This window comes from Myotis davidii, unplaced genomic scaffold (genome assembly GCF_000327345.1).
Source record: "Myotis davidii unplaced genomic scaffold, ASM32734v1 scaffold167, whole genome shotgun sequence".
NCBI lineage: Eukaryota > Metazoa > Chordata > Mammalia > Chiroptera > Vespertilionidae > Myotis > Myotis davidii.
This window is the reverse complement of record NW_006300048.1, coordinates 2,748,667-2,759,896: the sequence shown is the minus strand read 5'-3', so window position 1 is coordinate 2,759,896 and position 11,230 is coordinate 2,748,667. Positions and strand designations below refer to the sequence as shown.

Sequence of the window (11,230 nt, the reverse complement as noted above, 5' to 3'; positions counted from 1 at the left end):
AGTTGGCTCCCAAGAAGAAACCCTCTAGGAATTAGACATAATTCCCAGGAAAATCGCCCTCCTGAGACCTGGGCCCCCAAAGCAAGTGCTGCCTCATCATAAGGCTTTCTCCCTTGGGCTACCCCACTCTCTCCCAATTAGCTGAATTCTGTAGACCTCATGTCAGATACAAAATGGTGCAATTTTGTTACAGGGCAAGAGGCAAATGCTGTATTATGGTCAAGCAACTTGAAAAGGTCAGGGAATTCTATCAGCAGACATGGCCTAGACCCATGGTCAGCAAACTGCGGTTCGCGAGCCACACGTGGCTCTTTGGCCCCTTGAGTGTGGCTCTTCCTAAGCCTTAGGAGTACCCTAATTAAGTTAATAACAATGTACCTACCTATATAGTTTAAGTTTAAAAATTTGGCTCTCAAAAGAAATTTCAATCGTTGTACTATTGATATTTGGCTCTGATGACTAATGAGTTTGCTGACCGCTGGCCTAGACGATGAATGCTTGGCTGCTCTTGGGAGAAGCAGCATACAGTAGGCCCACAGAGAAAAGAGCCTCCCGCCTCTCCCTGGGACAGCCTGCTCCAGGGGGATCTGTGCTCCTGTCCACACTTTGCCTTTGTACTTGGAAAGCATTCTCATACCTGAGGCCTCCCTGTCCCCCTCCAGGACCCTCAGCCTATACAGAGCACACCCTGCCACATCCTGCCAGCCAGCACGAATGCCTGGATCATTCTGGAAGCCAATTCTCTTAAGCTCCCCTGGACGAGGGCCTCCCTTCTCCATTTTCTGGTCCCAGGGTGGCAAGACAATGGCAATGCTGGCTTTGTTTTACACACATAAGGGAAGGGGTATTTTCTGTATAAGGGTAAAAACTCAGATCAAAGGGTAAAAACCTACTCTGTCACATCCAGAAAATTAGTCTTTAACCAGACACTTAATTGTAACTAAAAAGGCATGGAAAATTCAACATACCTAAAAACCCAACTCCGAACCTCATCCCCATTCCTCTTCCTCCTCCAACATTCGTCCACCTCGTAAATGGCCACCTCACCCATCTGCCGCTCAGCTGCAAACTTGCAGTCATTCTTACAGACATCTTTCTCCCTTTCTTCAAGCGGCACTCTCTCTCCAAGACTGTCCAGCTGGAACTCTTAAACCCACCTGCATCTTCTGGTCCCAAGGCCTCCCCCGTGATGTAAATCACCACAGTACCTCCCCGAGGCCAGCAGTCCCCCACCCTGCCCATCTCACCCCTCACTCACTCCCAGTCCACTCACCGCCAGGCCTGCCTGCTGCACCAAGACGGAAGTCTTGTATTCTTGCATGCAAACCAGCACAGCGTAGATGCCACCCTCCCTGGCAAAGAGGGGGCGCCATTCATGCTTGGTCATGAGCAAGTACAGGAGGCGCAGGGTCAGCACCACCACCATCTTCTCTCCCACCTGGTTGGTCAGCAGCTCCATCAGTGTCTTCACTAGCTTCTCTCTGGGAGGAGAGAAATGGGCATTTCCCACCCCAAGAGTCATGCCTGACTCCCCGCCTAGCCCTGTACACCGAGTTCCGGTCCCTCACCCCTTCCCCTTCCCACCTGCTCTTCCTGCCTCAGCCTCACTCCTGATGCCCCCTCCACGGCAGTCTGTCTGCCTCTGGCTCCTCACTTCATGAAGGAGTCAGCAGCACAAACTGGTTACAAACTCTGGCTCATCTTTTTAACTAAGTCTATAAACTCAATGAAATTCTAATCAAAATGCCTAAAAAGTTCATTTCTTTAAACATGATAGGCAGATTCAGGCCCAGGAAGGGAAATATGCAGGAATAGTCAAAAAGTGTTTGGAAACAAAGAATACACTTGCCTACTAGTTATCAAAGTATAAATATAAAGTTCTAATAATGAAAACTCTGGAGATAATACAGGGTAGTCAAACAGATCAACAGATGAGAAGGGAGACAAGGGCCGCATCCCAGTCAGAAAGGTCAGGAAGGACCATGCGAAACATGATGTGGAGACACCTGGCTATCCACCTGGAAAAAATAAAGCTGGAACTCCGCTTCACTTCATTTGCAAAAATAAATAGCAAACATTTTAAAATAAATATAAAAGCCAAAATCATAGATATTTTTAGAATATATATGGACATATATTTTTGTTAATTTTGGTTCATCCTTATCCGAGGACATTTTTTCCATTCATTTTTTTAGCTTTTTAAAAAATTGATTTCAGAGAGGAAGGGAGAGGGAGAGAGAGAGGTAAAAACATCAATAATGAGGGAGAATTAATGACAGGCTGCCTCCTGCACGCCCCCCCAGGCATGTGCCCTGATTGGTATTGAACCCTGACCTCCTGGCTGACAGGTCGACGCTCAACCAGCTCAACCACTGAGCCAAGTCAGCTGGCTCCACTGATTTTTAAAGAGAGTGGAGGGAGAAGGGAGAGAGGAAGAGAGAGAGAGAGAGAGAGAGAGAGAGAGAGAGAGAGAGAGAGAAATATCAATGTGGGAGAGACACACAGACTGGATGCCTCCCGCCCGAGACTCTTTGGTGCGTGGGCCCATACTCTAACCACTGAGAACACTGGCCAGGGCGGGAAATATTTTTGTAATCCTGGAATAGGATAGCCCCTCTTAAGTAGGACTTAAAATCTAGAAGCCAAAATAAAAAGTTGAAAAATATACCAACACTACAATCTAAACCTTGAGCACAATAAAAGGCACTACCCACAAAGTTAAGAGATAAGCAACAAGAGTCAGAGAGAGGGTCCAGTGGAAATGCGATCGTAAGGAAAGGAGGAATTCCGCCCCCCGCCCCCGAGTCCCTAGATCACAGTGACCATCACAAGAGGGGGAAAAACCAGGAATGACTCTTTCTCCACAGGGACAGAGATGCATACTGAGGAGGTAGTCTATGAACTATGGAGTTAAGAAACACAAAAGGAGAAATTCTGGAAAAAGAAGGCAAATACAGGTACTGGGGAAGTCCAGTTTTTATCTGTCTTTTCTCATGCTTTATGATTTTAAAGTGAGTCAAATACGCTTTAAATATATATGCCCTCTGCAGTCATGGTTCTGACAAATGGGTTAACACACATAGGTACTATATCTGAATAGGTATAGGAACATAAATAAGGGTGTTTACGGAAATGTTAACAGTGACTATCTCTGCATAAAGGTTTTCAGATAATTTTTACCTTCATAATTTTCCCATTTTCTTACAGTGAGCATGAATCATTTTATATTGAGAAAATAGTTATGATTTTGAAAAAAAGGCAAGATATTTGAAATATAAATAACAGATTAATATCCAGAATGTCTATAAGTCAATAAGAAAAAGACCCAGTAAGAAAATGGGCAAAGGTAAAAACAGAATATTTAGCCCGGCCAGCATGGCTCAGTGGGTGAGCATCAAACTGTGAATCAAAACGTAATGGTTTGATTCCCAGCCAGGGCACTGGGTTGCAGGCTCTATCCCCAGTGTGGGGTGTGCAGGAGGCAGCCAATCAATGATTCTCTCTTATTGATGTTTCTGTCTCTCTCTCTCTCCCTTCCTCTCTGAAATAAAAAATATATATTAAAAACAAAGAAACAAACAAAAACCACAATATTTATAGAAGAAACACAACAAATGAGTGCAAATATACCTAACTTCACTAGAACTAAGAAATTAAAACAAGGAGATACCAATCATTTTAAATTTTGCCAATCAGACAGATTCTTAAAAAATGCTAATATCCAGTGTTGGCAGATGTGAGGGAAACTCTGTATTTGAACTTGGACATAATCGTATTCCAGAGTCCTATGCAGAGTGAAAATATTGAGGCAGCTCTATGCGTACTGACATGGAGAGCCCTGTTAGACATACTGAGTGTGGGAGAAAAGTTGCAGAAACATGTAGCGTGATTACATATATTAAGACACAAACTCGGGAAATGTTCTAGATCCAAACACACCAACAAATGTAAAACTAGAGAAGGTCAGAAGGATACACATCCAAATGACAGTGGTGAAAAGAAATTAGCTTTTCATTCTATGTTCTTTTATGGTCTTCAGATCTTTTAAAATGAGAATGTATTTGTATATTATTTACATAATTAAGGGGTATTAAAACCCCATTTCAAAATAGAAAGTAGGGAGGTAGGAAAAAAGAAGAGAAGAGAAAAGAAAAAAACTCAAGTTCTGGAGCCAAAAGTTCCTAGATTTGAATCCGAGCTCTGCTTTCTCTCAAACTCTGGGCAAGTTGGTTAAACTCCCTAAGCCTCAGTTTCCTCACCCATACAATGGGATGAGAATAGGAGTGAATCTTCCTCAGATGACAGGAGGACTTAATGAGAGAATGCAAGCAAAACGTTAAAGCCCAAAAAACAAATGCTCTGACAATATTAGCCTCAGTAATATTCCATCCTCCCGCTCTGTTGCTCCTCCGACTGACCCTCCTTTCACTCTCAGCCTGATTCTTAATCTCACAGATCCTTCCCACCCCACCAGCTTAAACCAAACTGCTTCCCTCTCCACCATTCCAACCTCAGGGATCTGTCAGGACGGACCAGAGGGTGGTCCCGCTCAGTGACCTCCTCCACAGCCTGCGAGAGGGCATCGAGGCTTGACAGCTGCAGGTTTGTGTCCAAGCTGGTTATCTGCACTGTAGCCACAACAGCCGCCACTTGCTGATCCAGGGAGCTGCGTGGACCTGGACCCCGCAAGGCTCTAGCCATTTCTGAAATGGATGAGGGAAAGGCAATGGCTTAAAAAAATATGGCACCTCCACGTTAGAAGTCCTTAAAGGTCAAGCCCAGTTTTCCGACTGACATCCTCTATAATCCTCTATAATAAAGAGCTATTATGCTAATTAGACCACACAGCAGAACAATGAAGCCGTGGCTATGAGAGCCGAGCCCCTTGCACAAATTTTGTGCATCAGGCCTCTAGTTTTAATATATTATTCATCATTGTAGCTTGCATTCAGAACATATCTAATTCTGTGAAAAGCATTTAATAGTCAAACATTGCCCTAGCTCAGTGGTCGGCAAACTCATTAGTCAGCAGAGCCAAATATCAACAGTACAACGATTGAAATTTCTTTTGAGAGCCAAATTTTTTTTAAAAATATATTTTATTGATTTTTTACAGAGAGGAAGAGAGAGAGACAGAGAGTTAGAAACATCGATGAGAGAGAAACATCAATGGTTTAGTATTGACCCAGGAACCAAGAGGTCATCGGTTCGATTCCTGGTCAAGGCACATGCCTGGTTTGTGGGCTCGATCCCCAGTAGGGGGCGTGCAGGAGGCAGCCGGTCAATGATTCTCTCATCATTGCTGTTTCTATCTCTCTATCCCTCTCCCTTCCTCTCTGAAATCAATAAAAAAAATATATTTTAAAAAAGAAAAATAGTCAAACATTGAAGACAAAGATTCCCTGGAAAATGGGCACTCCTTTTCCAGGGATACTAAAGAAAGGGAGCTGTGAGTGATTAGATACAATCAAGGCCAAGGAAGGAAAACTGATAAATGCTTCCAAATCATTTTCCTGTACAAATGTGGCCTTTTTTTTTCTTTAAATCCTCACCCAAGGATATTTTTCCATTGATTTTGAGAGAGAGTGGAAGAGAGAGGGAAAGACAGAAACACTGATGTGAGAGAAACCCATCGACTGGTTGCCTCCTGCATGTGCCGGACCAGGGCCCTGACCAGGGAGGAGCCTGCAACTGAGGTACATGCCCTTGACTGGAATCAAACCCGGGACATTTCAGTACGTAGGCTGACACTCTATCCACTGAGCTAAACCAGCTAACATGACCTTTTTTTCATGTCTTTCCCTCTGACTACCCATTTCTCTGGGGGACCACCCAGGACTTTTTCCAACTTTAATGCCCTCCCCTCCCGGCACATAACTCACCACTGGCTGCCTCCTTTACTTTGGGGGACAGAGCCATTCCCTCAGTCAGCAGAAGCCGGTTAAACAGTTGTGAATCACTCTGTGCCATGGGGCGCTGAGTTTTTCCCTTGGCAGCCTCTGCCTCTGCTTTGTGGGGCTCAGCCTTTGCTTTGGGGGACTCGGTCTCTTCCTCTGAGAACCTGGCCTCTGACTTGAGCTCCTCTTCTGGACCCGGGGTACAGGAGCGACTTCGGGAATAAGATGAGCTGCTTAGTTTATCAGGTCGCAGCCCGTACTTGGTGTAGATTTTGGAGTTGAGCAGGTCACTGAGGGTGCTCCCCTCAAACCGGTTCCAGAGAACCTGCAGCAGGCCTTCAGCCACCTCTTTGGGCACGGAGATCTCACCGAGGGTCTTTTCATCCAGGGTCTGTCAGCAGATGCGTGTACGCGTATCAGGAACAAGAGACACAAAGGTCCCGGGGAAGGGTGGCCACCTCTCGCCATGCCCTGCACACCTACCTACCGCACCCTCACAGCTTCTGTCTCCTCCCACAGCAGCGCCCCTCATCCTCTCTAACCTACAGCACCAGCCTCCTCCTAAGCACTCCTGTATCTAGAATTCCCTTGGACAACCCCACTTCTAACCCCACTACCAACCCCCTAGGGGTCTCAGGCCCATAATACCTCATCCAGGTTCTCCCGAAGATTCTGAAAAATTGGCTGCTGCTCACTTATGTCCAACTTCTTGATGAAGAAGAGCAGTTCCCACCACTCAGCCTGGGTCAGGCAACCCAACTTCTCCTTCTTCTGAGGCTCAGGCTGGAGATACGGCAGAGAGTAGAGCCTATCCACAGGCTTCCGGTCCCAGGAGGGAAGTGCTGAGGACACAGGCACAGCGTCTCAGCAGCCGCCAGGGACAGAGGGCATTTCTGAATCTCTGGGGCAGCTGCGGGTCAGGGGTGGCTTCGTCCCAGCCACTCCTCCTCGGTTCAGGGACACAAGGTCCATGTCCCCCCTAAGACTCACCTGTGCCCAACAGAATGGGCCCTGCCCTCTTCTCCACAGCTGCTGAAGCTGTACCCACAGCAGCTTCCTCAGGGCCCAGGATCTCTAGCATGTGCCAGTGCACCCAGTAGGTGCGACCCATCACCTGCCAGAAGACCTGGTATGGAGCAAGACAGAGGGAAGGAGAACAGAGAGGGCTCACCATCTGAGTCCTGGGTTGTGCAGGCTTGAGGGGGCATGCTGGGCCAAGACCGGGGCATACAGCCCTCAGATGCACACCTGGCTAGGCTTGGGAAATCCTCCGGATAGCCAAAGGCTCCCTTTCCCTGTCAGAGGAGGCCCTGCCTCTCATCTCTCCCGAATCTTGATGGCCTCTGCTTCCACACGCCCTCCCAGCCAACTACATGGGTAGGGGGCAGGGCTGTCTCCAGATATGGGGTTCTGCTTCCTGGGTGTGAGTCTCTCTTTGACCTCATAGCCCACCTACTCCTGCCGGATTTCCTCAGGCCCCCGAAAGCCCCCCTTCAAGTGCTGATCCCCTTTAACCAGTCTAGTTCCCTTGGGAATTTTCTCCTTGGGTGGCCTGCCAAGAAGCCCCAGCTATGCCCACCCAAAAGGATCCCCATCAGGGTCCCACCGCCATGCGCTCGCTCACCTGCACAGGGGGCACGCCATTGTTGCTCTGCCGGAACTCGCCCTCCTCCCCGGCACTGACCTCCTCGTAATCATCCAGCATCCGCACGCGCATCCCTGGCACTAGTGTCTGCTGCACGTATTCACCATAGCCACTACGGCTAGAGAACTGGTAACGCTGGCGGAAGGCCCGTTCTTGCTTTCTGGGGGTGGTGACCGTGGTGGGGAGTAAACCGCTGGGGCCTGAAATGCAGGGCTGAAAGATGGACCGGGCCGGCCGGGGAGGCGACATGTCCCTCTCGCCGAGGTTCTGGGCCCAGCCCATGCTCCGCACCAGCTCTGAGATGAGGTTGCCCACAGCCATACTGAACTCCAGCTCCCGCTGCCCCCGGCTTTTCTCCTCCCCTGGGGGCAGGGAGCCTCGGTCTCCAGCCCCGGGCTCTGGACTGTTATTCAGCTGGTCCAGCAAGGAAGTGACACACAGGTAGCGTTTCACCAGGGAGAAGAGCAGCTTTCCTGGGATCTGTAGGGAACAGTGTGGTGTAGGTTCATCTCCCAGCCTTAGCCCCTCTCTCCTTTCCCCTCAATAGCATCCTCTACAGAAAAACATAAAGGCCTCATCCTCATACCTATAGTTCTCAAACTGTGATTTATATGAGAAACACCCAAGAGGTGTCTTAAAACACAGATTCCCGAGTTCGAATCTCAGGAGTTCCGAGTGGGGAGGGGGCATGAACCTCCGTTTTAAGAATCTCCCAGGTGGCTCTGAACCACACTGTCAGGAACGATGCCCAAGGCCTACAACAGCTTGTGCCCCACAGCCTGAGGCGGGCCGAGTACCTGAGGCAGGTGAATGCCCTCAAAGGCCATGCAGTGCTCCTCAGAGGATGTGGTTTCTGCAAACAGCTCCAGCAAAGTATAGCGGCTGTCAAAGTCCATGTGCTGCTCGATGCCATCTTGCTGGCTCAGTGACAGAAGGACGTGAGCCCGACTCCCTGTAAGCCACACCCAATCCGTATCCTCTCCTCAATCCCCGATACTTTCCCTCTGTCTCTCCTAGACTCTCCATCCCCTGCCCGCGGTCTTCACTTTTTTGTGGCTGAGACTCACAGTAGGATATACATTTTACGTGGCAGCCTGATGTAGATGTAGAGGTCTATAACTGAAACATACCCTGAACTCCAAAACTTACACTGAACTGCTACAAAACTTACCTTAAGTGCTAATACTAATATTTTAACATTTTTTAAAAATGTTGGTTATAACTCACCAAACTGGTTTTACAACTATGCGCCACCCAAGACAGAGGGAAGAAGAATAGAGAGGATTCACCAACTAATGAATCTCAACCCACAGTTTAAAAATATAAACCTACCCTATTCTCTTCTTTGTCACTGCACTGAGAATGAACAAACAAACCGGTTCCTATCATTTTATCCTACATAGATTAATAAGTAATAGCCTATCAAGCTACAGTTTTCCTTTGCATTGAGTTGGTGTCAGAGTTGGGAAATCCTTCCTCTTCCTGTTCTTACTCCTTGTGGCCCCATTCTCTTGCCTTCCTCCCCTGGCCGTCTCTTACCAGCGTCGTGGGCTGCCAGAGCCTGCAGCAACTTGCCCGCACTCCGCCGGATCTGAGGCTCGGGGTTGCACAGCATGTGCATGAGCAGGTCCAGGGCTCCCGTCTCCCGGAAGACCCCAGTGAGGGGCCCGATGCTGGCGTAGGCACTGAGCACGTGGATGGTGTGGAGCACAGCGGCCGTGAGGCTCGAGGTCCCACCTTCTGCCAGCTGCCTGGCAGCCCTCTGCACCAGCGCCCGGACATCAGTTTCCATCTCTCCCATTGCCACGTCATCCAGGCCTCCTGGATCTCGGGGAAAGCTTCCTGCACCCCCCGCTGGCTCACGCTGAGGTCCTTTAGATAGTGCCCACTCACCCAGCAGCGTGGGGCAGTTGGCATAGACCTCGGGGGCTGACAGCCACATGAGGATGTGCTCTGCCTTGCCCTCTTCCACATCCACTCTACCCACTTCCCCACACTTCAGGACACTCCATCGGATCAGGTATTCAGGATGTCCATCGTGGCCAGGACGCTGTCGAATAAGTTCTTCGGGATATGCCTGCAGCCGAGGCCCCAAGGGCACCATGAGGTCCCCAGTGCGCCGTTCCCCCACCATCCTGACCTCCTGGGACACACAAGCAGAAAAGATAAAGGTAATATGGAATAAGGGGAAAGACTACATGGAGGGGGTAGAATCTTGAGACACCGACGGGGTGGGTGGTGATTGGTAGGTTGCATGACGGGATTTAGGGGCCAAGTAGAAAGGCCAAGAATAGCATGAAATAAATTAACTTGAACATACTCTGAGATATATACAAAAAGGAAGAATGGAGTGAAAACAGCTAAGGGTAAAACAAAGAGGTTTAAGAAATGGAAGAGGTTGAGATGAGAACAGGCAAGGTAACAAAAAGAGGTGGCAGTTAAGCAGGACAATCTGGGCAGAGCAGCAGGGTGTCTGAGGGATGCAGATCAGGACTCAGAAGAATGACAAGGATGAGCACGAAGGACAGCAGCATGGGAGGCTGTGGGGCCAGAACAAGTGAGGAAAGTCAGGGTGGGTTTTTGGGGGGGGGGGTTATAAATGACAGGGTAACGCTGGAAGGTGGATATAAAGAGTGGGCCATGGCAGCTATAGAGAATATCGATGAAAGGAGGGTGGGCTGCAGACACCCACATCCAGATGGCTGGATGGGAAAAGCACATGAGAGTACTGTGCAAGGAGGAGGGGTCCAGGGAACCAGATAAAATCATGGGAGGGAAAGACCAGACCCCGTCCTCCATTTATTCTACCTGTGTGGTGAGGGTCTAAGTCAGGCAGCTATGGAGGGAGGTGGTAATCGTGGAGTTGAAGGGCTGGGAATGAGGTCAGGAGATGGTGGAGGTATGAGAGAGGCAATATAGTGCAGATTTCAGCGTCAGATAAATGTGACTCTGCATTCTGGCTCACTGACTTACTATGTGTGTAGTTTTTGGCAAGTTACTTAACCTCTGAGCCTCAGTTTCCTCCTCCGCAAGATGGGAATGATATTCATACTGAACTCATCAAGTAAACACTGATGATCGCCCATGTAAAGCACTGCGAACAGCCGCCCTGCGCATGGTGAATGCTCTGTAAACATGATCTAATGTCATTACTCTTAGCTGGAGAAGGCAGGCCAGTTCTCCACGGGACACTGTAAAGTCAGGTTATGAAGGGGAGCGGGGTGATGGCTGTGCCAGGAGCCCGGAACAGACAGCTGTGCGATACAGAGTGCGGGGCAGCAGGGAATGGCGAGAATAAGAGTGGAAGGTAAACCCAGAAGAAGAGATGGTAATCAGGGCAGGGGTCATAATGGGGTACAAGGATGAAAGTAAAAAAAAAAAAGGTGTGGAGAGGGGGAAACACAGGATGTGGGCCCCCATGGAAGCAGGGGGTCTGGTTACCACATGGCAGGACCAGCCTGGAAGGAGACCGGTGACGGGGTGGTCAACAACTGCTGAGCAGGGTGGAGAAGTGGAGCGACTGGCCAGGCCTAAATTCGGGGGGATGGGGCCACTATAAGGAGCAGTGAACTGAGGCATGGAGGTGAGGGCTAGACGCGGGAAGAGACAGCCGGTAGGTGCAGGCAACAAGGTCAGGCCCGAGCTTGCAGAAAGGCAGGGGCGGTGCGGGCCAGAAGGCGGTGGGAAC

At 49.1% G+C, this 11,230-nt stretch overlaps 1 protein-coding gene across 1 annotated transcript in view; it reads right to left on the bottom strand.

Annotated features, from left to right (window-relative positions):
- Positions 1-11,224, bottom strand: part of CUL9 (cullin 9) — a 38,085-nt gene extending 26,861 nt beyond the window's left edge. Inside the window, exons 1-9 of the mRNA XM_015572211.1 lie at positions 10,984-11,224; positions 9,082-9,685; positions 8,340-8,494; positions 7,522-8,022; positions 6,888-7,023; positions 6,546-6,739; positions 5,883-6,288; positions 4,511-4,703; positions 1,274-1,481 (exon numbers count right to left, since the gene is read on the bottom strand). Coding sequence (XP_015427697.1) covers positions 1,274-1,481; positions 4,511-4,703; positions 5,883-6,288; positions 6,546-6,739; positions 6,888-7,023; positions 7,522-8,022; positions 8,340-8,494; positions 9,082-9,685; positions 10,984-11,121 — 2,535 coding nt within the window. The 5' untranslated portion in view covers positions 11,122-11,224. The remainder of the gene's footprint in view (positions 1-1,273; positions 1,482-4,510; positions 4,704-5,882; positions 6,289-6,545; positions 6,740-6,887; positions 7,024-7,521; positions 8,023-8,339; positions 8,495-9,081; positions 9,686-10,983) is intronic.
- Positions 11,225-11,230: the final 6 nt, after the last annotated feature.